The sequence below is a fragment of the Heloderma suspectum genome, chromosome 13 (assembly GCF_057233095.1).
Source record: "Heloderma suspectum isolate Gila_16-S chromosome 13, 16-S_ref, whole genome shotgun sequence".
Classification (NCBI taxonomy): Eukaryota; Metazoa; Chordata; class Lepidosauria; order Squamata; family Helodermatidae; genus Heloderma; species Heloderma suspectum.
This window is the reverse complement of record NC_139470.1, coordinates 6182424-6205965: the sequence shown is the minus strand read 5'-3', so window position 1 is coordinate 6205965 and position 23542 is coordinate 6182424. Positions and strand designations below refer to the sequence as shown.

Here is a 23542-nt window from a genome sequence, read left to right as displayed (position 1 = left end):
CAACTTTGGTAACAGCTTTTGACAGAGGATGTAAACTTGCTTTCTTTATAACTGTAGTTATGCAACTGTAAAACCTCATTGTTTTCATTTGTTTTGCACTGATAACTTTTAGAAAGGAGGCCTATTGCTATTTTATGAAGCAACAACCTCCCCGTTTATAGAGCATGACAGTTAAATGTTGCTAAGCCAGGGTACATCTGCCCAGACTCTCCCCCCCCCCTCTCTCACACACACACACACACACACACACACGCACGTAGTTTCTTTCCACTAACAGTTTAAGGAGATAAACAAATACACCAGGTGATGGACCCAAGTTGTGCAAACCAACTATGGAATGCATTTTTTAAAAAGAGTAAGAACGTATCTTCAATATCTGTAGCTTCTCTTTGTACAGGAGTTTCAGGTTTGATGGGTTTGATGCAGAATAAGAAAGGGTCTGTGAGCTGACGTGCATTTATGGACACTCGGCCCCCAATTCCAGTTTTAAAGGACACTCTTGCTTTACAGCATCCTTTGTTAGCCATTTTAGAGTAAGAGTAAGAGCACAAAAAGAAGTGGTTGGAGGGGGAAGTGCCTACAAGAAAGGGTCCGCAAAATCTCCCCGATCGCCTTCACCACTCATGGTCCACCCCATGTCAGGATTCGGAATTTCCCGCTGTTGCTGAGGGCCATCCCTTCTGGAACAGGGGTAGCCTAAGATAAAGGAACAGCCACCCACTGAAAGTTGGAGTTGCCCTTTCTTGTGTATAGCTTCTGGCATTTTTATATCTGCACACTTGTCCTCCTGGTTTTAGTGTGCCCTTTCCTCTCCCACCTCTGACCATTTGTACCACTTTCTACTTTACAAGCACTTATATGTAAAGCAATTTTTTTTCTAGACCAACTGCTTTGTTTTCTTCTTATTTTTTTTCGATACCAAGACTCGCAGCACTGTGAATGCGGCCTCTTTTGAAAGCCACAGTGAGACTTTGACAACTCATCTGGACATTTTTAAAAAACAAACGCCAGTTCACTAGTTGGGTTTTGGCACCAAATTTTAAATGGTGTGCTTCGTCTAAGGAGGATGAAATCTTCTCAAGGGGGGTAATTTCTTTAGCCTTGAAGACTGCTACTCTTTTGAAATGAAGCTCACAATACCCAACAGATCTCAACGGTTTAGGTAGCCATACTGCACGATTCTAAGCCACTTGTCTCGGACAAAGTCGACAAGAAGATCCTGACAGGTTTTTACTACTTAAAAAAAAAACCCTACTGGCTTCCCTTTCTGCTCATTCAGCCTAGTTCTTTGCAAAAACGTACATTGAAAACTCAGAGGATCGAGGTGTCAACATGGATTGTGCTATAGCTCTTTCCTAGCTCAGTATAATAGTCGATGTGACCATGCAAATCTCAGTCCATTCTGTAAAAGTTAACCTTCATCACAAAAGAGACAAGCCAAGCACACAATATGGATTTGGCCTGCACTAATGCAACCTTTCGTCTCAACAGAGACCACGAGCCAAGGAGTGACATGTACATTATTCAAACATCAGATGACAAATTTGATGTCTCCTTTCTATTGTGTGCGTGCGTGTGTGTGTGTAGATAGTGTAAAGCAATGGATAATGTAAATGCCTGGGGCGGGGAGGGAAGGCAGTGGGTATATATGCAGTAAAAGTAATTTATTTTATGTAAAGAAAGTATGTTTGGAGGGAAAGAAACCTTCTGTGTTTATTAATATTTCAAAATCTACCTTTCCCCACCCCACCCCTTTTAGTTTCAGGCATTATGGACCAAGTTTCAAGTAACTGTCAAAGGATGCGAAATGTAATCTTCTAATTGCCTCTCATCAATCATATCTGAAACCATCCATAAGTCATCCCCGTGTGCACTCAAAACCATGGTCAGTCTTCTTTTATCTTCCAGCTATTCACCCTGTTTGTTTTCTACATGGTCCTTTCATATTCCAGGAGTTAAAAGCATCTTGGGTTGCTTCCAAGCAGAGGGTTCCTAGTGTAACCAGTCAGAAGGCATTGTGCGGCTATTCTGTCTTTTTCTCCTTAACGGATTTCCCATGGTAAGAAACAAAGACAGAAGCAGCAGTGGAAAAGCATTGGGAGGGTTACAAGTGGAAGGTGACGTTGCCTGGACCCCCTGTAAAATTCCGTTAATGAAGCAAGGCGATGGCATGATAAAAGCCTCGTCTAGAAGCACCCTGAGCTCAGCACCTTTCTTTGCCATTGCAATAATACTGGATGATGTGAGCACACGGTGAGAGAAGATACAAGGGTAGGTTTGGTTCTGCGCATTTAAAAGCCCCTCTAAGAAGTTATCATTCTGTTCCATGACTTTTGTGTATGTCCCCCTGTGTGGTGGTGTTCTGGATGTTGAAACCTGGACGTGCTAATCGCTAGCATTCAACAGACAATAGCAATAGATCAATTTGAAAGTAGGATGGCTTTTTTTCTGGAATGAATTTGGCGAGCAACATTTTAGTTGCAAAACAACCAGCCCATCCACTCCCCCAGTTTGCAAATGTAAAAGAGTGATTTGTGGAATCTGGAGCCATTTTTGCCAACCATATGATAAAACAGGATTTCAGTGAGTCTACTTTGACTGAATCTGGATCTTACCCAGTGTATTTTGCAGATAATCTGGACTCTAGAGTGGTTTCCTTTTTTGAAGGGCAGAGTATCTGAGGAAAGCAGTGGTCAGAGGCCAGGAATTCTCCCCTTGCAAATATTTAGAAGAGCTTGCACCAGGCAACCGGGGCACCCCATCTGTCCTTGGGGCCAGGGTTGTCCATAATCTCATGCTGCTGCGATTGCACAGCATCCTGAGAATCTCAACCTTCGCTTAGAACAAAGAGGAAATTTCTGGCCTTCATTACTGGGATAGAAAAAACATGGGTGTTGTCTGGTAAAGTTTAGGCCACCCAAGGGGGCTCAGCAGGGCCTACAGTGTAGGAGGGAGTGAAATTAAGTGCTCTGCCCACCTCCTCTCACCCACGCTCAACCAGTTATATATAATCAATATATGCAAAGTTGTGTGACTGAATACATGATTACACAATTTGACCCACCTTGGCACAGAACTAGAAGGTGGGTAGGTTTAGACTTTTAAAAATGTAGACGGACATGGCACTTTTTTTAGATATCACACATTACCAGGCCTTCTTGTGTTTGGGTAAAAGTTCTGCAAGGGACTTTGGTGTTGCAGAACTCTTTCCACTTGGTTTAAAATATATGAAGGCCTCACATGGAATACTTGTCTGTTTTATGTATGTACGCAATTTGACTTGCTGTGCTTACATTGTTTAGCTCAGCCTTCCCAACCTGGCTGGCCCTCCAGATGTTTTGGACTACAGTTCCCAGCGTTCCTGATTATTGGCCATGTTACCTTGGGCTGATGGGAGCTCAAGCCCAAAGCAGGCTGGGGCAGGCTGGCTTAGCCAGGAAAGCAAGCTTCTAATCCTCATGGTTGCAGGGTGTGGTGGCGGAGCCTTAAGCTCACCAAAAGCTAGAGGCTATGAAAAGCCAAGCTGGGTGTGGAGTTTAGTTAGGCTTCTCCCACAACTGCTGCCACCCCAACCTTGGCAAAATATTTCCCATTTTGCAAGCAGCCCAAACATTTACAATCTGATAAAGCAACTCAAAATGAGCAGAACGCCACCCATCACCTGTTCTCTAGATGACAGCCTTACAACACCAATCTGTGTTGGGGCTTCAGCGGGGCTTCTTCCCTAGTAAGGGTGTTTAGGATCCTTAGTGCTGAATGTGTGTCCCTACAATACTGACAGTGCGGTCCTGTGTGTCTGCTCAGGAGGGAGCTCCCTGGCGTTCAATGGGATTTACTCCCGGGAAATTGAGTATAGGGTTGCAGCCTAATAGCATAATCCAAAGGCGCGTGACACAGCCAACCTGCTGGAGCGAAGCAAATCTGGGTCTGGTCAGTACCTGGTTGAACAACTCCTGCAGAGCTCCCGTCTAGGCCAGCTTGAGTTCCATGACAGCAGAGAAGTGGGATACAAGTATACCAAATAAATAAATGTGGAGAGTCTGGTGGAAAAGAGGCCAGCCTTTATTCTCTACCTTCTTTCCAAAACAACGTAGCTCCTTATTACTTTACGCTGCGCCAGATCATTGGCATCTTTTGACAAAATACATCTTTTAATTTTTTGAAGAATGTTTACAGCGCCCTAAAGCTAGGTCAAGGAAAGTCAGCCGCCAAAGGGCTGCGAACAAAACCGCCACTCCTGACAGTTTTATCCTGCACTTACTTAACTGGAGCCATCCCTCTTGTTCAGGTATCTTTACCATTGCTGCAAGTTTTCCTGTTAGTTCTCAGCGCCTTACACTTTCATCTCCCTCTCCTTGTTGTTGAGCCCCCAGGCATCCTCCGACTGTTACAATTTTACATTCAGCAATGTTCATTTTGTTGAATTGAGGAGGGGGGGAGTTTTTAAGGATGCAGCTGGAGTGGCGGGGGGGAGAAGGGGATACAAATCTTCAAGACTATTCAAATGTAGAAAGGCACAACTGAAGCCCAGCGCCCACCCGGGCCTGTTGTTTCATCTTTTTGTCACTGTGTTTTGTGTGTGCATGACTCCGTCAATCTCCTTGCTCTTGTACATGACAACCATCTTTCCCCGTTGCTGTTATTGCCGTCTTGTCCTGCCGCCTGGGTGTGCTTTGTGTATGGTTATCACTTGTACGTTAACACCAATTAAAAGAAACGGGAAGGCTCTCTCGCTGCGTTTGCTTCTTTGCAAGGCTTTCAGGCGGAGCCAGCGACAGCGAGCATCAAAGGAATTTGCTTTAAGGCCCCAAGTAATTGCCCTGCGGGACTAAACCAAATGGTCTGCTTCATCCAGCATTCTGTTTTCACATTAGTCAGGCAGAAGCTTTGGGGAAGCTCACAAGGAGGAGGAGATCACAGCAAATAGACGGCTTTGCTTTTTGTCATTTGTCCCCAGAAATTTAGAGGCAGGCAGATTCTGCACATAGCGGTTCTGCTAAGCCATTAGGGCTAAAAGTTGTAATATTCTGGTGCCCTGTGTGAAATTCACCCAACAGCCAACTAATGTGCAAAAGGAAAAGTGGGGTCATCGTTCGCAATATAGGGTTAACTAGGGCTGCTTGTCAGCAGGAGCAGCAACAAGCCGAGAGGGAGGGACTTGTGTTCAAGCCCCCATTTAGCCAAGGAGCTTGCAAGTTAGCTTGAGCAAGCTACAACCTCCCAGAAATACCTATTTCACAGAGTTTTTGCGAGGGGACAGTGAGTTAAAGATGCATTTATAGCCTACCCTGAATCATTGAAACAAATCATTGAAATAGAGCAGGGAAAGCAAACAGTTTGATCTCAGTCATGCTTACCCAGTCATGGGCAAAAGAAGCAATCAATCCGTGGAGCTGGCTGTTCTTTCTCGGTTCAAGGGGACATCCCTTCTTCCAGGCACCACCATACAGTATTCATCTTTCCACAGAACATAACGGGTGCCCGGTTTTTTTCCAGACAGTACATCTCCAGGGTGTTTTAACACAGGAGATGGCAGAAGGTAGATCAGGATCTATTTGTAGATCTCTGGGTGATCTGCACTAGATCACCAGGGGTTTGACTCCCAATTGTCTAACAATAGTAACAACTAAAAAACATTTCTCTCCTAAATTAGGCTGCTGTAAAAGAACGCTTGGGGAAAACTAGGAGTGGGTTTTTGTGTGGAAGGACTTGTGAGTTTGGTTCTGGTACTGATCGCAAATTCCTGTGCTCAGAGGAACCCTGTTCCTGAGTTCTTATCATATGTCCGCTTGTTTGAGCCACCATTTTGCACCTTGCTCCACTTGGTGGACCACCAGGTTCTAATAAAAGAAACCCAACAAAGTAGATCTTGCAAGCCTCAAGTCTGTCCACTCCTGCTTTAACATCCTAATTGATCTGGGAATCGACCCCATTTCTCAGCAGCTCCCCTTACCACACTGAACAGATGATTCCCTGAAACAGAGAAGGTCACTTGCATGGAAACAAATTTGCATTTGTTTTAATGGACAAACCATGTAGTACTGTATCAGCATCCTCTGAAAGCACTTTCTGTTGTACGGCAATGTGGGATTTGTTATCTCAACTGTTTTGGGTATTGCAGCCTGAATAGAAGGGGGCGGGGGGGCAGACAGAAACCAAAAGGTCAAAATTGTGCCAAAGTTAGCACTTCCACTGGTTTCAATGGGATAAAGTTAAGCATGTGCTTAAACTTCCTATTGAAGTCAGTGTGACTTCAGTGTGCTTAACTTTGCTGGATTGTGCCCTTACAGCATTTTATAAATACTTTACAACACATTCTGTGCCAGTGTTACAGGAAAGGATCCAAGGTGACAGAGCCCTTCAGTTTCTTAAGGCTTCGAATGGTCTGCTGCAGCATCCAGCTCGGGATGCCCCACTGAGTGAGCAGCGCAGGCCAGGGTTCTGCTTTCGCGTGCTTCCTGGTGTTCTGGAGTTGAGGAAGCCTCCGTGCATTTGTGTTTCTATACAGGCAGCAGGAAATGTGCGTCTCAAGCCATGGTACAGGGGTGAGGGACATGTGACCCTCCTGATGCTGTTGGGCTACAACTCCCATCATGTGACATGGCCACTGGCCATGCTGGCTGAGGCTGATGGGAGCCGGTTCTCCACCCCGTGCCGTAGGCAGAAGCCAGACTGGCCCAAAGAGCGATCCAGACCTCAATGCTGTCCCTGCTTACCCTGGTGAATCACCGCCTCTGCTCTTAGGCAGAGGCTGGGTTGAGTCAGACTGAAGAGGCAGAAAAGCTGAGGCAGTGTAGTTGAGTGGCTTCAAGTGCTACTCATGGGTATTCCTGAAGCTTAAGCATGTCTGCAAGCAGAGCAAGAGCAGACCTGAGGGAGAACGCATGCCTGCACCAAGGGTATAACGGGAAAAGGCCCCGCAGGCCATTGTCTAACCCTTCCTAGCAGAACCCATGAGCCTGAAAGACACCAGGCTTGGACGGGCCGGGGGGTGGGGGCACTGCTGGTGCCACTGGTTGTTTCCTAGGACAACGGGGAATACACGTAGAGCTGTACACCCTGCTCTTTGCCCAGGCTTCTGAAACCAGCTAGAAAATGCCAGGGGCTGCCTTTGAACAACTCTCTCCCATGAAATGGAGGCAAGCAGAACTGCCATCAGAATCCTCCAGAGCAAGTAGGTTGGGCCTAGACACAGCACTGCGCCCATCTGCCTTGGAGAAGGAGGCAGGCGCGGTCAAGGAGCGCTTCTTCTGCCAGACACCCCTTGTTCTTTGTCCCTCCCCCACTCTCCCCCCCCCCCCGGTCTTTCTGTTTTCATTCACTCCTCTCTTACTTTGGAAGAACGACTTTCTGGTTTCACTATGAGATTGTTGGCTGGGTGAGGAAGCAAGCTGTCGGTAGTGATCCAAGAGCCTTGCGGGGGCCCCTGCAGCGAAACAGGAGGACTTGCACCAGGAGATAGCAAACGCGTGCAGCAGCTGCCCTACCCGTCCTCTCTCCTGACGTTTTCCCAGACATACGTCGCTGGAGTGCATATTTCACTGGGACAAAAGGGGCCTGTGCCTGTTTTCAGTGAGGCCTTTGCAGCTGGGCAGAAAATGATCTTTGGCGCGCTGGGGCCCGGCCTGTTACTGCAGCATCCCTGTCCTCGCCTGGAAGGAAAGGCCGTCTCCCCGGGTGGCTTGCTGTGAAGGGAGAAGCAACACAGGTCACGTCTTTGCAAAAGTGCAGGAACTCCAGTTTATAAGACCTAGTCCCTTAATCTAGTAGGATTCAGAGAGAAACTCAGCTTTCTGGGCATGGGGGGGAAGGAGTTTTGTAGCCCTCATGACAGAAGGGAATTGTAAATGGAGGCAGAATAGACTAAAAGCCTGTAAACCAGGCCAGTCATTCAACATCTGAGGTGCTATGTATGCTTAAAAGGTGAAACGGCAGCAATGTCCCCAGGCTTGGCCTAACTTAGTGCCCTTCTCACCAGGGATACTAAAAAAGTCTCGCTCTATAAAATGACAGAAACACAAAGAGGGCCTGCCTGGGGACGTCTCGGCAACACCGAAGCCAGAATATTGCTCCTACCAAAGCCAGTGGCGCTACCGTACAGTTAGTAATCAACAAAGCCCATCCCACCACAGCCCAGCCTGGTGCTCTCAACACTCGAACCCACAGTCCCCAAACCACATCCCAGCCTTGTTTGATTCTGGAATAATAAAAGAGCCACATGCCTTGTTAATTTCTTTGTGTCTCTCCTTTGTAACAATCTCCTCGAGGATCTCGCCGTCCCCCTTAACAAGCCTGTAAGAGAAACACTGTCGGGATGCCCGGTTGCCTTGCGCAGACATGGTGACGACAGGCCCTCGTATCATCCGCATTTCAAGAGCGGCAGAGGGCGAAGACCGCGCAAGTCTAAGAACTGCCTTGCTGTCTCCGACCAACAGGGGGGCCCAACAACAGCCAGACGCCTTTGGGGAGCTTAGGATGAAAACAATCCAGCATGCAGCAAATGCCATGCGAGGGGTTATTAGGAAAGGGACTGAAAACAAGGCTGCCAGTATTATAATGCCCTTGTACCAGGGATGCAGAATTTGTCAGCCCAGGGGCCGAACACCATGTCAAAGAAGCTCTCGGGGGCCGCATTCCAGTAGTGGGCAGGCTGAAGGCAAAAGAGGCGGGGCAAGATACCAGCATATTTTAGCTGAAAGCTCTTACTGCCAGGGACGAGGCATTTCAATCTTTTAGAATGGGGAAAGATTCACAAAAGCCAGTAAACTACCACAGGTGGTTGGGGAAAGGGGAGGGGCTTCTAGAAACCCCCACGGGCCTGGATTTGAGGTTCTGCATCTCCTGCCTTGTACAAATCTATGGGGCAGCCACTGTGTAGAGAGGTCTGCTTGCCCTAACTCCAAAGGGATGCTGTAAAGCTGGGGAAAATGCAGAAAAGAGCAAGCAAAATTATTATGGGGCTGGAGCAATTCCCCTGTGAGGAAAAGTGACAATGTTTGGGGCTTTTTCGTTTAGGAAAAAGATGACATTGCAATTCTACATGTACCTACTCAAAAGTAAGCCCTACTGAGTTCTAGGTAAGTGTGTATAGGGCTGCAAGCTAAGGGTGGGGACAACAACATGATCGAGGTTCATGAAATTACGCATAGCAGGGAGCAAGTGGATAAAGAGACATCCCCCCCCCCTCACATACAGTCAGGGCCAGAACTATCGGAACAAGGATAACTGTTTGGGCAGTTGGCCTCTGTACACCACCACACTGAAGTTGAAAGGAAACACACCCAGATGGGAGTGAAGTCAGGACTTTCAGCCGTAATTCAAGGGGTGTGACAAAAGTGGGGCACTAACCATTCAGGAAGGACAGCCAGTGGCATACACACACACCCATCGTTGGCTGACGAGTGGCTGCATAGCCAGGTGTGCCCTGTTTCCTGGGTACCCCATGACCAATCAAGCAGATAAAAGGCCTGGAGGTGGTTCTGAGTGTTACATTTGCATTTGGTAGCTGTTCACTGCAACTCCCAACATGAGGTCCAAAGAGGTGTCCATGCGAGTGAAGGAGGCCATCATTAGGCTGAGGAAACAAAACAAACCCATCAGAGAGATAGCAAAAACAGTGGGAGCGGCCAATACAACAGTTTGGAACATCCTGAAAAAGAAGGAATTAACTGGCAAGCTCAGCAACAGCAAAAACGCCTGGCAGATCACAGAAGACAACTAAAGTGGATGACCGCAGAATTCTGCTCATGGTGAAGAGGAACCCTTTCGCATCTAGCCAGGTCAAGAACGCTCTTGCGGAGGTAGGCATGTCATTGTCAACATCTACAGTCAAGAGACAGCTTGATGAATGTAAATACAGAGGCTTCACAACAAGGTGCAAACCACTGGTAACACTCAAGAACAGACAGGCCAGATTAGCCTTTGCCAGCAAACACCTAAAAAAGCCTGCCCAGTTCTGGAATAAGATTCTTTGGACTGATGAGACCAAGATTAACTTGTACCAGAATGATGGGAAGAGAAAAGTATGGAGAAGGAAAGGAACAGCTCATGATCCAAAGCATACCACAACATCTGTCAAACATGGTGGAGGCAGTGTGATGGCATGGGCATGTATGGCTGGCAATGGAACTGGGTCACTGGTGTTTATTGATGACCTGACTGCTGATAAAAGCAGCAGGACATATTCTGAAGTGTATAGGGATATACTTTCTGCTCAGATTCAGCTGAATGCTGCCAAACTGATAGGACGCCGCTTCATATTGCGGATGGATAATGACCCAAAACATACAGCAAAAGCTACCCAAGTGTTTCTGAAGGTAAAGAAGAGGGATGTTCTTCAATGGCCAAGTCAGTCACCTGATCTCCACCCAATAGAGCATGCTTTTCACTTACTGAAGACAAGACTGAAGGCAGAAAGACCCACAAACAAGCAGCAGCTGAAGGCAGCTGCAGTAAAGGCCTGGCAAAGCATCTCGAGGGAGGAAACTCGGCATTTGGTCATGTCCATGGGTTCCAGACTTCAGGCAGTCATTGACTGCCAAGGATTTTCATCCAGGTATTAAAGGCGATCCTTAAGTTTGAAATGATGTTGGTTTGTTCCATTACTTATGAGCCACCAACGAGGGGTGTGTGTGCATGCCACTGGCTGTCCTTCCTGAATGGTTAGCGCCCCACTTTTGTCAAATCCCTTGAATTACAGCTGAAAGTCCTGACTTCGCTCCCATCTGGGCGTGTTTCCTTGCAACTTCAACGTGGTGGTGTGCAGAGGCCAACTGCCAAAACAGTTAACCTTGTTCCGATATTTCTGACCCTGACTGTACTACTAGAACCTGGGGTCATGCAATGAAAGCAAATGGCACGAGATTCAGAACAGGGCAAAAGGAAGCACATCGTTAAATTTTGGAATTCGCTACCGCAAGACTTGGTGACAGCCACCAACTTGGATGGCTTTCAAAGTGGGTTAGACAAATTCATGGAGGATAAAGCTATCCATGGCTACTAGTCCTCATGACTATATGCTGCCTCCAATATTGGATGCAGTATGCCTATGTACACCCGTTGCTGGAAAACACAAGCAGCGGTGGGCTTCCCAGAAGCATCTGGTTGGCCGGGGTGGGAAACAGGATGAGTAGACCTTTGGACTGATCCAGCTGGGCTGCTCTTACATTCACAAGAGGGGCTTAAAGATGATCGCTGCCTCCTGTTGTTTGCATGCAGCATCTGGCCATCAGAGGCATGCTGTCTCTAATCATGGAGGCTCCATTCTGGCTAGTATCAATTGAAAGTCCAATCGTCCATGAATTTTTCTCCTCTCTTACGTTTTGGACCAAGTCTGGGGACCATCTGGCCCTCCTGATGTAGGCAAGGGACAATGAAACTTTCAGTCCAGCAACATCTGGAGGACCACACCTTCCCCATCCCTGTTTTAGCCAAATGGGCTGTGTCCTGTCTTCACATCCCATATTAACCGAGTACTTGCTGGATTCTGGATTGCCTTAGATAAGACACTTCTCTCACAGCCTCAGTTGCCCATCTGTAAAGTGGGATTAACAATGACCTGCGCAGACAAGTTATGAGGACAAATGAGATAAAAGCATTTAAAAAATTGTGCATAGGCTGTGCTTTAAAAATCTCTATTAATTATCAGCACTACAGTGTTATAAAAGTAAACCGCCTACGAAGGAACTTTAGAATGGAAAACACATGGTGCTTCATATGTACACTAGAGTTCCAGAAGTGCATAGGAGTTTGTGTGGATTTCCACAGATGATACAGATGTGGGAGAGAAAACCAGAAAACTGGACTTGATAAAGGTATTCTACAGACCCTCACCCCACCCCACCAATCGCACCTCGTCCTTCCCGTTTCCGGGTCGACGACTTTTCTTATTACGCTCTGCCGCGCATCCCATTCCTCTTTTGTCATTGGCTTCATGGCTTGGATGCGGGATTTCTGCTCATCTGTCAGGGCTGAAATGCAGACCTCAGTCAGAAAAAGGTGGTCCCACCTACAGGCTCAAATCGGAGAGCACCTGTACCTGCCCTGGAGGGGTAGCACCTTTGTCTCTCTATCCCACAGGAGGAAAAAACAACACCATCTGGTGCGTTCAGACTTCACAGCACTTGGGTGAAAAACACTCTGCCGCTCCCAGCTTGCAGCCATCAATGGGACAAAGGGGAGGAGGGCAAGGATGTTGCTAGAGTGCCATCTTGTTTTTAAACATTTTGTCACAGTCGCTAGCCTCAAGCAGTCCTTGATGGCACAGATGCGTTGGGACCCAGCAGGCGGCCAGTGGTCAAAGCTGGGGACAAGGCAACACCTGGGGCAGAGGAGATTTCAAGGTTTCCCCTACAGTATTGTAGCAGCCATATCGGGGGTCAGACTAAGTAGCCTCATGCAGTCTCATGCTTCATGTTCTTGCTGAGCTCTTTCTCCCTTGAATATATTGTTGTAAGCTGACGAGACACAGGAATTCCTTATCTTGTCAAAGGTCATACAATTGTATATCTTGTTCTCTGCTGTTCTCTTCTGTTCTCTCCTTATCATGGCTACCCTATAACCCAGTTCTTGTATTATAAACAATAGTGCTAAGAGAAAAAATGTTGAGGATTGCAACCCCATGCGGGAGGGAGAGGAGGAGCCATTTCATATGTGTCACAATGTCTATAAAACCAATGTGCTAATGTAAATCAGGGCTTCTGGCTCTTTGGAAACGATTCCAGCCTTAAGCCCGCGCGTTAAATAAAGAATCTCTTTTTCCTTCACTCCGTGGTCTCTCTGACTCTGGGTTCTGCAACATAAATGGTGCCGTGACTCGGATGTGGCAGGCTCTGAGCCAGACAGGTGGCAGTTGCCTGCTCTTGATCGCCGCACCGGGAAGACGAGCTCGGCGCATGCCTCCCTTTCTTGGCGCCACCGACCTTTTTGTCGAGTGAATGGGAGAAAGCCTGCACCGGGATCGCCCAAACGGCAGCGAGCAGCAAGAGAACCTTGGGAAGCGGAGGAAGGAACTTGAGCCCTGCCTGTATCGCAGCTGCAATTGAGTTGAAACCCACATTGGAAGCCTTCAGGAGAAAGTCAAGTATATGGGAAAAAGAGGGCCCCGCCTTTAGGGAGAAAGGCCACTGGGCAGAAAAAAAGAGGGCCCCGCCTTATGAAGAAGGTCAGTGTTGGTGGTATACGTATACAAAAGAACCTACTCCTTGCGGGTAGAAGGGGGGCCTGATCACACCCCCGAGTGGGCGCCAGTACCTAGCACGCCAGTACTCAGTAGGAAGCTGAGGAAGCTGGGGAAGCCGTTTTCCGCTCTGGTAAAAAGTGGGAAAAGTGGGTGGCAGGGACATATGGATGTAGTGGAGAGATTGATGATTGTGTGAGTGGCTACTGCGGTTTCTGAAGCATACCGTTGACCGTCCGGGTGCCCAGGCCAGTAGCAAAGTGCGTGATGTGAAAAATCCTCTTGTGTCGGCCAGTGAGACCCCTTACTCACTGACCAATTCCCATTCCCTAATTGTGTCTGTCTTCAATTTAGGAGGGAGGCTATGGGTGGTGGGGGAAGCAAACCTTGCACCCCCTTGAGATGTATGTCAAACAAAGAAGGAAAAAGGTTTTTTTAAAAAAGATTCAGAATAAAGAGAGAAAACAGCAAAAAGCTCAAGGTCGAGCTGAGAGGAAAAAAAAACAAGATCTGAGGCTGTTAATTAGAAAAATGTTGCAGGACAGTCTGGCTTTTAACAAAGCGTGGGAGCGTGAGAGTGTAAGGCCGAAGAAGTAGCTGTTAGCCTAGCGCGCCGAGAGAGGGGGGGCAGGAAAATTGCCCACAACGTTCTGAGTTGTGCAACATCATCACCTCGCCTAATTGAGATAAAATCCCTAAGAAATGGAAACTGAAAATGAAGACCCAGAAGATGAAGGCAAAATAGAAAATAAAGGTGAAGAATCAGCCCCCAGAGCACAGGCTAGACCCCTCTTCGAGTGAAAAGTGTGCCATAAGACTGTCCCAAAGCAGAATGAAGCGGAAAGACCACGTTGAAGATCTCTGTCAAGGTAACCGTGTTTAGCTTTGAACTGTGTTAGAATTGCATAGAGCCTGTAGCTACTGACCATCGGCTATATGATTTCTGAAGAGCGTAACCATTAAGCTTTTGCCGTGGGATTCCCTGCAATGAAGAAATCTCACTGATTTGAGTGTCCAGTGTTACACTGCCTAAGTGTGTGTGCTAAAGAGACCGAGAAACCAGACAGCATGTTCCTGGCCAAGCCAAAATCGCGCTACTACCATGCTCCTGAAAGCTGCAATAAACTGTGTAAGCTGGGAGACCCAACCTGATTGAGAAGAAAAGAAGATATTGGAGCAACTGTCTTAAAAAACAATGAGATCTGTGTAGCTGGCTGGCTGACGCTGTCAGTGATGTTACAACTTTAAATTAAGACTGTTTTCCTGTTTGAGACCCCAGCGAAGAAAGCTGACCCGAGTTATTTGTTGCCCGTGCCAAAGCAAGAATTTAGCTGCCCTGTACCTCATCGTGTCCTGTTTTAAGCTTGGGATTTACAAATACAAACAAACTGAGAAGCTTGCCTTTGAAGTCCTGCAAATCACCCCACCGCCTCCCCGAAGATTAATGGCTGCCTGAAAAATGCAAGTATAAGGCGATGCCCATCACCCCCCAGCGTCCTGAGTTTCGGCACTCAGTGTTTCAGTGCTTTCGTGTACCAGGTTAGAAGAGGAAAAAAAAAAAAAGAGTAAGTTTTTAAAATGTCTGTGAGAGAACCTGACAGAAGTAAAATAAAATTTACAGAGGAGTTGCCCAAGTTAAAGCATCATGGCTAGAGAGCTGAGCTGTGCCGCTCTGTTTAAACAGAAGCCTTGCTAAAAAGTTAAAGGCCCTTGTCTGTCAGAAGGGGTGTAGGGCCACACTTTCCCTTTTTAAACTCATGCAAAAGTGGAGAGCCTTTGCTGGAAACATCGCATCTTCATTGCCCAGAGCCTTCTCTGTTTGCCTCCATCAATGTCTGGGCTTTTTAGAGACACTCTGCACATGAACTAAAATTTTAAATTGTCACAAACTTGCCATGGACAGTGCTGTGAAGCTTTTGATAAACTTGAACTCTCATCGCTGTGGACCATGTGTCTATGTTTGTAGTCAGCTCAGTGTACAGCAGGCTAAGTTTGATTTATAACTTTTAGATTTCCTTCTGCCAGAACTCATGCAGCATAGAGTTGCCGATGCAAAAATGGTGACCTAGAACTCTTTGTGTGTGTGGGTATGCCCGTCCCTTGATTTTAATGAGCCCTGAGCTTTCAGCCAGAAGAGCAGTATGATTGCTGGATCTGCTCCATCATGCCTTACCATGCAAGAAGTGTTTTCCATTCATTGTGTTAAATTGCAGAAAAAGTTTGTTGTATATATTTTATGATTTCTTAAATATCATAAAATATATGTGATATTTGCAGATTAGTGTTAGTTGCAACTCCAAATGATACTAAGTGTGGTTCCCAATGGATAACGAAGAGAAAAGACAAAAGCAAGTAGAAAAGAAGGAATAGAGAAAGTAGAAGACAGATAGAGAAGAGAGAAAAAGAAAAGGCAAAAGGCAAAGAAAAAACATTTGTAAAAAAGAAGCGTGGCCATAGTTGCCCCCAGGATAAATTAAAAGCAGCTGATTGTGCCTGGAGCTTATTACCTGGGGTAAAGTAGCCACAATAATGTAATAGTTCTTTAAGATAAAGAAAATGTAACTAGAAGGAGAAGAAGAGCCTATCCCAAATGTGTGTCATTGGGACTAGTGTAAGGCAGAAAAGTTTAAGTAAGTTTAACTTGAAAAAGACAAATAAAGAGACAAGGCTGGTGCATGGAGCAGAAAGTTTTATATAAAAAGTTTGAAACATGATCTGCAATACAGGCAGATCAGCAAAGAAAAAGAAAGCAAAAGAAAGAGAAAAAATTTGTCTTCCCATACTAATAAATAAAAAGTGTTATCAAGCACTTTGGGAAGCGAAGTTGTTTACAGGAAGCTGTGCCTGAGAACCAAGCACTTCTAGCCTATGCTGAAAATGCTTGCTAGTGTTGTGCTGCCTCATGGGTAACATGTATAGTATAAAAACCCATTTAGCCCAATAGCTCGTGGTTCAGAGAAGCTGTCTGATCCAGCCATTAAGTACGCCTGTGTGCTGTAAGTTACCCAATAAAGTCTCCTTGTAAGTAACCCCCCCCTGCTGGAATCCCAAAACACAAGTGCGGCTAGAGCGCCTCACCCAGTATCAAACCCTGCTGTTAGAAGCCATGAAAGGCAGGTATGAAGAAGTCAGTTAATATGACCAAAGTGTCTAAAGTGCTGCAAGGTGCCACCAAGGCCCCAGAGCGTACTTGGAGCGTCTTTCAAATGCCTATCGCCAGTACACCCCCCTCGACCCAGAGGCCCAAGAAGACGTAAACGAAAGAAAAAAGAAGAAGACCCAGCAGAGGCAGAAGATTCTTAAAAAAAGAACCAGTGTGCCCAGTATGGACAAGATGGACATTAGTGGCATGAATGCCCAAATAAAATACATCAAATACACAAAAGAGAAAACCAAAGGGGCCAGAATGGGCGAAGAGGGAGACAGCTTGAGAGGGGCCGTGACATTGACTGTGAGGGGCCGTGACATTGACTTCATGATTGACACTGGAGCAGCATCAAAAGCAAGCAACAAGAAGTCCAAACACTGAGCAAAGGTCTTCAAGCCCAGCGTCGCTTTGTCTTAAAAAAATAAGCCATTCCCATCACAGAAGTTCATCCTTTCCAACCAAGAGTTAAAGTATGAGTTAAAGAGGGAAAAATAACCCTTTGACTCCCAGATGGAAAGAACTCAGAACTGTCATACTTTCCACCCCCGCAGCTATGAAAGCAGCTAGAGTTAAACCCTAGATACATTGGACACGAGTTAAGAGAGCGAGAGGGGGAGAGTAGACTGTAAACAGAAATCCTGAAAATCCTTTAAAAATCATTCTGAAAAAGCAGTAAGAAGACTCAGGCTAGACCTTACTGTGGACACACCGGGAAACTGTCCCCCTGCGTACGGTCAGACCTGCAACTGGAGAATTGAAGAAGGGGACTAGACCCTACTGCAGCTTGCCAGGTGAATAGCTGCCCAGCGTACGGTCAGATCCCAAAGAAGATCAAACATGCGTGTTGTAGTGTTAGTAGTGTTGCATTGTGTTTCCTTAATAAGGTGCAAAAAGGGGGGTCTGCCCCTGGAAAAAGAAGTTTGTCCCAGTGATTTGCTGATAATTACTGGCTTCACCTGGCTAACATCACAAGAGTAAAACATTTTTGTTTGCCAAGAGGTATACCTGCAAACAGGCTTATTAGCTCTTGTCTAATACCTGTCTGTAGACATCCTGGGAAAATTCAAAAAGATACCATGTTAAGAGTTTATGGTGTAAGTTTAACTTATTCCCAAAATGCTAATTGGGGCGTGGTTGCAAAGATCCTACCCCCTACAGAGTTCACTCTACGCACCCCCATCATTGCTGAAACAAATGCTACGTGTGCACGAATGCTTAATTGTCAAAAATTTTCCAGAAAATATAAAGCTATCCCTGGCCCCCTTCCACTGTAATAAAATTCAAAACATATCTTTTAATGATGCCCACATACTTTTGCCTCATGGATGGTTTTAGACATGTAATTCCCGCACTTGGTCATTGATTCCTGCCAACTTGTCTGATAACCACCCATGTTGCCTCAGCCGCCAATTAAACTGGTGCCAATTCTTCCCCTGTAGCCCGAGAAAATCCGTCAACGGCAGCCTCGAGCACTCCAACTAACTAAAAATTGTAATAGTCATGTGCAGTTATATTCTGACTCAGAAAAATTGGCCTTAGCAATGTCACTAGTTGGGGTTCCAGGTTTAGCCTTGGCTAATGGTCTAAAGAACAACTGGTTAGCTTGCAGCTTAGCCAAAAGCATAAATGCCACCTCACGAGCATTGTCATTGTTAAATAAAAAGTTGCGTGATCTAAGAGGTGCAGTTCTAGAAAATAGAGCTGGTATAGATTACCTCTTCCTTCTTCATCATTTAAGTTGTGAGACACACCAAAAGCTCTGTTGTTTTAACTTAACTGATAATGGCAATGCTGTAGATGAACAGATCAACAAGCTGCACAATATAGTAGCTAACAAAACAATAAGACAAAACAATTAGCTCAATTAGTTAACCCCTTGGCTTCCAGATCTTAGCTAGCTTAAAAGCATTGTTCATCCTAATTCTACCAGTATTGTTCATAAAAGTTCTGTTATGTCTCTGCGTTCCTTGTCTTATGCGCTGTTTAACCAATCTGTTTTATGTCTCAGCTAATAAAACTGCTGCCCTCTATGCTCTAATAGCCCAACAAGAGGCTAAGTAATATGTATGTCACAAAAAGCTTTGTATGGTTATCAAAAATGCTATAATTGTAATGAAATTATGCATTTAAGGGGGGAATGTAGCAGCCATATCGGGGGTCAGACTAAGTAGCCTCATGCAGTCTCATGCTTCATGTTCTTGCTGAGCTCTTTCTCCCTTGAATATATTGTTGTAAGCTGACGAGACACAGGAATTCCTTATCTTGTCAAAGGTCATACAATTGTATATCTTGTTCTCTGCTGTTCTCTTCTGTTCTCTCCTTATCATGGCTACCCTATAACCCAGTTCTTGTATTATAAACAATAGTGCTAAGAGAAAAAATGTTGAGGATTGCAACCCCATGCGGGAGGGAGAGGAGGAGCCATTTCATATGTGTCACAATGTCTATAAAACCAATGTGCTAATGTAAATCAGGGCTTCTGGCTCTTTGGAAACGATTCCAGCCTTAAGCCCGCGCGTTAAATAAATAATCTCTTTTTCCTTCACTCCGTGGTCTCTCTGACTCTGGGTTCTGCAACAGTATTATGTGGGCAAAACCTTTTTTTAAAAATATTTTTCTCAAACTTTTAATAAATCTACAACATTCAGTTGAAGGCAAAGCAGCTGCAGCTACCGTCATCTTATCTCAGGTGCCTCTGGGCCCGCTGTGCACGTCGGGGGCAGAGCCCAGAGGCGTCAGCGGTCTGGAAGGGGGTGGCTGGGGCTCCTTTGCCTGGCGCTGTGAAGACCAGCCTTGAGTAGGCAGCCACCGCCGGTACCCCTGCCTTATCCCCCTGCCTTATCCCCCTGGCCTCCGATGCCTCCGGGGCAGAACCAGAGGCCTCGGAGACCAGGAGGAAGAGGGCTGCAGCTGCGTTGCTCAGTGCTGGGTGATGCCAACCACAGGAGGTGGACAGCCTTGCGGAGGCAACCGTCCCCGTCACCCTGGGCACAGCTGCCCCCACGCCTGGGAGCCCAGCGCGAGACTTCACTCCTGGATGCTTTGGGTTGGTTGGGGCTCCTCTTCCCTCTGCCCCCAAGCCACAGCTCCTACTCCTTGACCCCCAACGCTCCCCCCGCATCAATACCCAAAGCCTTCCTGGGCATCCCCCCAAGTGCCCTTCTTCTCTCCTGCTATTCCACCAAACAGCTACCACTTCTTTGGGAAGGGGGACAAGATGCGTGGACACGGATCATGCCGTCTCTGTCTTGTCGCGCACGAGGCCACAGCAGGGTCGCCATCCTTTGACCCAGCCAGCCCAAGCTCTGGCTGCAGCCTTCTAGCTGGCCATCAGTTCTTGGGCTTGCAGAACGCCGCTCCTCTGGGCACGAGGCCTCTTGGCTTTTTACATGGGCCGTAAGCTGGCTCCCCTTGCCCAAAATGCATGCCTTACCTGGCCCAGGGTCTGCCACTGTCTCCTTCTGCCACTGGTCCAGGGAAGGCCCGGGCAGCTCCTCTCCCCTTGCCTTTCCCTCTTTCTCCCTCTCCTTCACTTTCTTCTTCGCTTTCTTTTTGGCTTTCTTCCTCCTCCTCTTCTGCTTTTTATCTTTCTCTTTGGTCAGCTTCTTCTTGCTTTGCTTCCTGCGTTTGGGTTTGGACTCGCCATTGCTGGACTCTTCCGGAGAGGAGTCGGAGGAGGACAAAGATCCAGAAGAGGAGGAGGTGGTGGTCTCGGAGGAGGAAGGGGAGGTGGTGCTGGCTTTTCTCTTCTTGTCCTTTTTTTTCTTTTTCACTGGAACCCAGCATTAATTACACATTAGCAGGGAATATCTACCACATCACAATACAGTTCCAGAACTACCATCCGAAAAGAAAAGCTGAAGGAGTTCTCTTTCTAGTCCTGGACAGAACCCAGTCTGTCTGCACTTGTTGTTAACTTGCAGGGAGGGAGGGAGAGCTCTCCTAGAGAAGTCTCAGTGCCTTGCAACAGTACACCTTCCAGAATTCCTTGCCTGTTGGGGCCAGGGGATCCAGTACACCTCTCTAACTCATGGTTTCCTTCTGTAGCGTAAATGTGACTTCTCATGCTTCTCTCTAACCCATTATCCAAAAAATTACATAACCAAGGATATTGATTTACTACCTAAAAGTAAACATATGCATTACAAAAGCTGGCTTTCAGCCTGGTGCATCCATGACATACCTGAGGACAAAGCTCTGCATTAAAAAAAAAAACCCGTCAAGTTTCTAGACCTGATGGTTCTGGTAGGAAGTTTTAAGGAAATGTGAGCAGTGTCCATTTAAAAACTCAAACTTTGGAACAACTTCAGTCTGCAAATCTACACAAGAATGCTGCCCTGAGCTAATAGGGAGTCTAAGATGGAAGGTGGGGGAGCAGCTTCAATGAGTGGTGATATCCCCCCTCACCCCAGAAGGTAAGTCAGGGGCTGCACTGGCCCACAATATTAATGAACACTGTCCAGCACAGCTCCTTCTGAATTTGTTAAGGAACAGATCCGCAACAATACTAACAAAGCCCCTGCTTTAGAAGTAGCCAGAACTCTCATGTACCCTTACCTTCTTTGGCAGAGGCTGAGCTGCTCCTGGTCCTTTGGGATTCGGGCCCCCTTTTGCTGTCAGGAGACTGGCTCCTCCTGCCACGGGAGTCTTTGCTGCTCTTCCTCCTCTTCTTTTGCTTCTTCTTCTCCTCCACGTCTTGCCTGCTCCGAGAGTCGCTTTGGATCCGGCTCCGAGATCTTTTCCTCGCCTGGCTGTGAGCCATTGTACTCTCCAGCCTGTTCCAGACAAGTAGATTTTTGTACTTTCAGGATGGTCGTTGTGAACAAGATTGGTCACCACCTTGTCCTCAGAGATCAGCCCTGGTCCTGATCTGACTCCAGTCCAACAGAATCGAGAATCAAGGCAGTCTGTATAGGACTGCTTCGGAGAGAGCAGTTGAAAATCCCCAACATGAGCTGCCCCTTGAGGATTTTTTTAAATTGCACTTTTGGCTACCTAGATTCATAGTCACTGCACAGAGTCAACTCATCCTTTCTTAGCCATTTAGGCTATTGGCTATCACAACTCCCTGTAGCAAGGAGTTCCATAGGTTAATTCTCCATTGGGCAAAGAAGCACATCCTTTATCCTTACCCTCATGCTCTAGGCCATGAACATTCCTGCCATAATAAATTTGCTAGGCAGAACCAGCCTCATCAACCTGTGGAAATGGAAGTGTGCAAGCAACTCCTTTCTGCATGGGGAGGGACAAAATGAGAAGCCCTCACTAGCCTCCCTGCCGCCGTTCAAATCCTGTTTTTGTTTGGGATTCTCTCAAGCAGGCTAATGATGCGCACCAATGGAGCGAGTGACAAGGCCTCAGATCTCACAGCCCAGAGCAGAAGTCTTAAGATTCTGACACAGCATGCCAGGGAAAGACAGGGCAGGTGAGGCGGGGGAACAACCCCAAACTGTCAGCACGTTCAAGCCATGACCCCTAAACTGGATGAGGCAAATGACAGAGAGAGTCACCATCCTTTTATTTTTTAAACAAACCTTGCCCTTATGCTTTTAGGCTGCACTCCTAACTTACCTGGGAGTAAGCCCCATTAAACTCAATGGGGCTTACTTCTGAGTAGATATGCCTAAGGTGGCATGGAAATTAAGCAGGTGATGCTTTTCCCCAGCGCTCTCTCTCCATGCCTGGAAAAGCTTCATCTGCTTCTTTTCCACATATTAAAGGCCCAGGATTGGGGTGGGTTAAAAAAGAGGAAAAGGTTGGCTCCCCTCAGTCTGGTTAAAGCAGCGTTGAGGCTGGTGGGTGGGCCGGGTGCCTCCCTTGGGGTAACAACCTCTGGGACCTGGTTGTGTGAACAAGCCCCTAAACATGTGCTCAGACATCTGCATCCCACCACCCGCAGATGTGGCCGGCCGGCGGTTGTCTTCCCAGGCCTACTGTAACGCAGGCTTCCCCACCCTGGTGATCTCCAGATGCTTTGGACTTCAGCTTCCATCAGCCCGCGGTAGCACAGCCGATGGTCAGGAATGCTGGGTGCTGTAGCCCAAAACACCTGGAGGGCACCAGAACTGGGAAGGCTTCCATAATTGGAATATTTGGCTTGTGCCCAATGTTAGTCTAACTTAAGTCCCATTCATTTCAGTGGGTCTACTCTAAGCAGGACTAATGTGCGCCAATGTGGCATAGCTGACTGAATGTTGGACCTAGACTAGAAAGATGAGTTCAAACCCCTGCTTCAGCCCTGAAGCTCTGCGGATGACTGTGGGCCACTCTCATAAGAACCTGAGAAGAACGTTCTAGAACAGGCAGATGGTCCATCCAGTCCAGGATCCTGCCTCCCACAGCAGCCAACCAGATTCCTCCAGAAAACCCACAAGCAGGACATGAAAGCAACAACCCACTGTTGCTTCCTAGGAGCTGGCATTTGGTGACGTGCTGCCTCCAAACACAGACATTCCACAGCCATCGTGAGCAACGAATCAATTTATCTGGCCCCTTTTTAAAGCCCTCTAAGCTTCTGGCTGTCGCCACACCTTGTGGCAGTGAGTTCCGTAGGTTAACGAGCTATACAGCGTGTGAAAGGCTGCTTTCCTGCGGCGGCAAAGTCCATAAATTGATTTCACACCGTGTGAAGGACTTCCCCTCTCGCCTCCTAGGCTTCCTCACAGGGTTGTTATGAGGATGCCATGGGCGGACGGGACACCACGCACACTTTCCTGAACTACCTGAAGGATATGGGGGGGGGGGGGGAGTTAAAATGTAAAATAAATATGATCTTTCCCTTTAAAACCCTCTAAGATTTATCATCACACAGAAACAGCCAGCAGTGGCACTGTCCCTTTAAGAAATACCACACAGCTTCCACGGCCCTTTAAAGCCTTTTCAGCCAATCCCAGTGGCCCCTCCCTAGGCCCCGCCTCCCCGTCTTGCCAGATAAGATCACAGCCTGGCGGCTACGGCGCATGCGTAATGGTGACCAGCCTGCTGGAATCTTTGCGGACCCAATTCTGCCCCCTCCTCTCGGACTCACCGTGTCAGGTAAGGGATTCGCCGCTGAGGCGGACGAAGGGAACACGTCCCGGCCCGGGGAGAAGCGCCTTGGCTGGGCCGCCACCCCTTGGCGGAAGGGCTGCAGCCTTGACAACCGGGCGGGCAAGCGCCCCCCCCCCCCCAGCAACCGTTTCGTTCGCTGCCTCGGCGATTTCCGGTTTGTTCCTTGC

The 23542-nt window shown here is 47.2% G+C and overlaps 1 protein-coding gene across 1 annotated transcript; it reads right to left on the bottom strand.

The window, feature by feature from the left end:
• Positions 1-4046: 4046 nt before the first annotated feature.
• Positions 4047-23538, bottom strand: ARL6IP4 (ARF like GTPase 6 interacting protein 4). The gene is made up of 6 exons (XM_084820054.1): positions 23353-23538; positions 20883-21100; positions 19759-20097; positions 11852-11969; positions 8223-8292; positions 4047-7685 (listed from the first exon to the last, which is right to left on the bottom strand). Exons 2-6 carry the CDS (start codon positions 21085-21087, stop codon positions 7629-7631), a joined length of 789 nt encoding a protein of 262 aa, XP_084676180.1. The 5' UTR covers positions 21088-21100; positions 23353-23538; the 3' UTR covers positions 4047-7628.
• Positions 23539-23542: the final 4 nt, after the last annotated feature.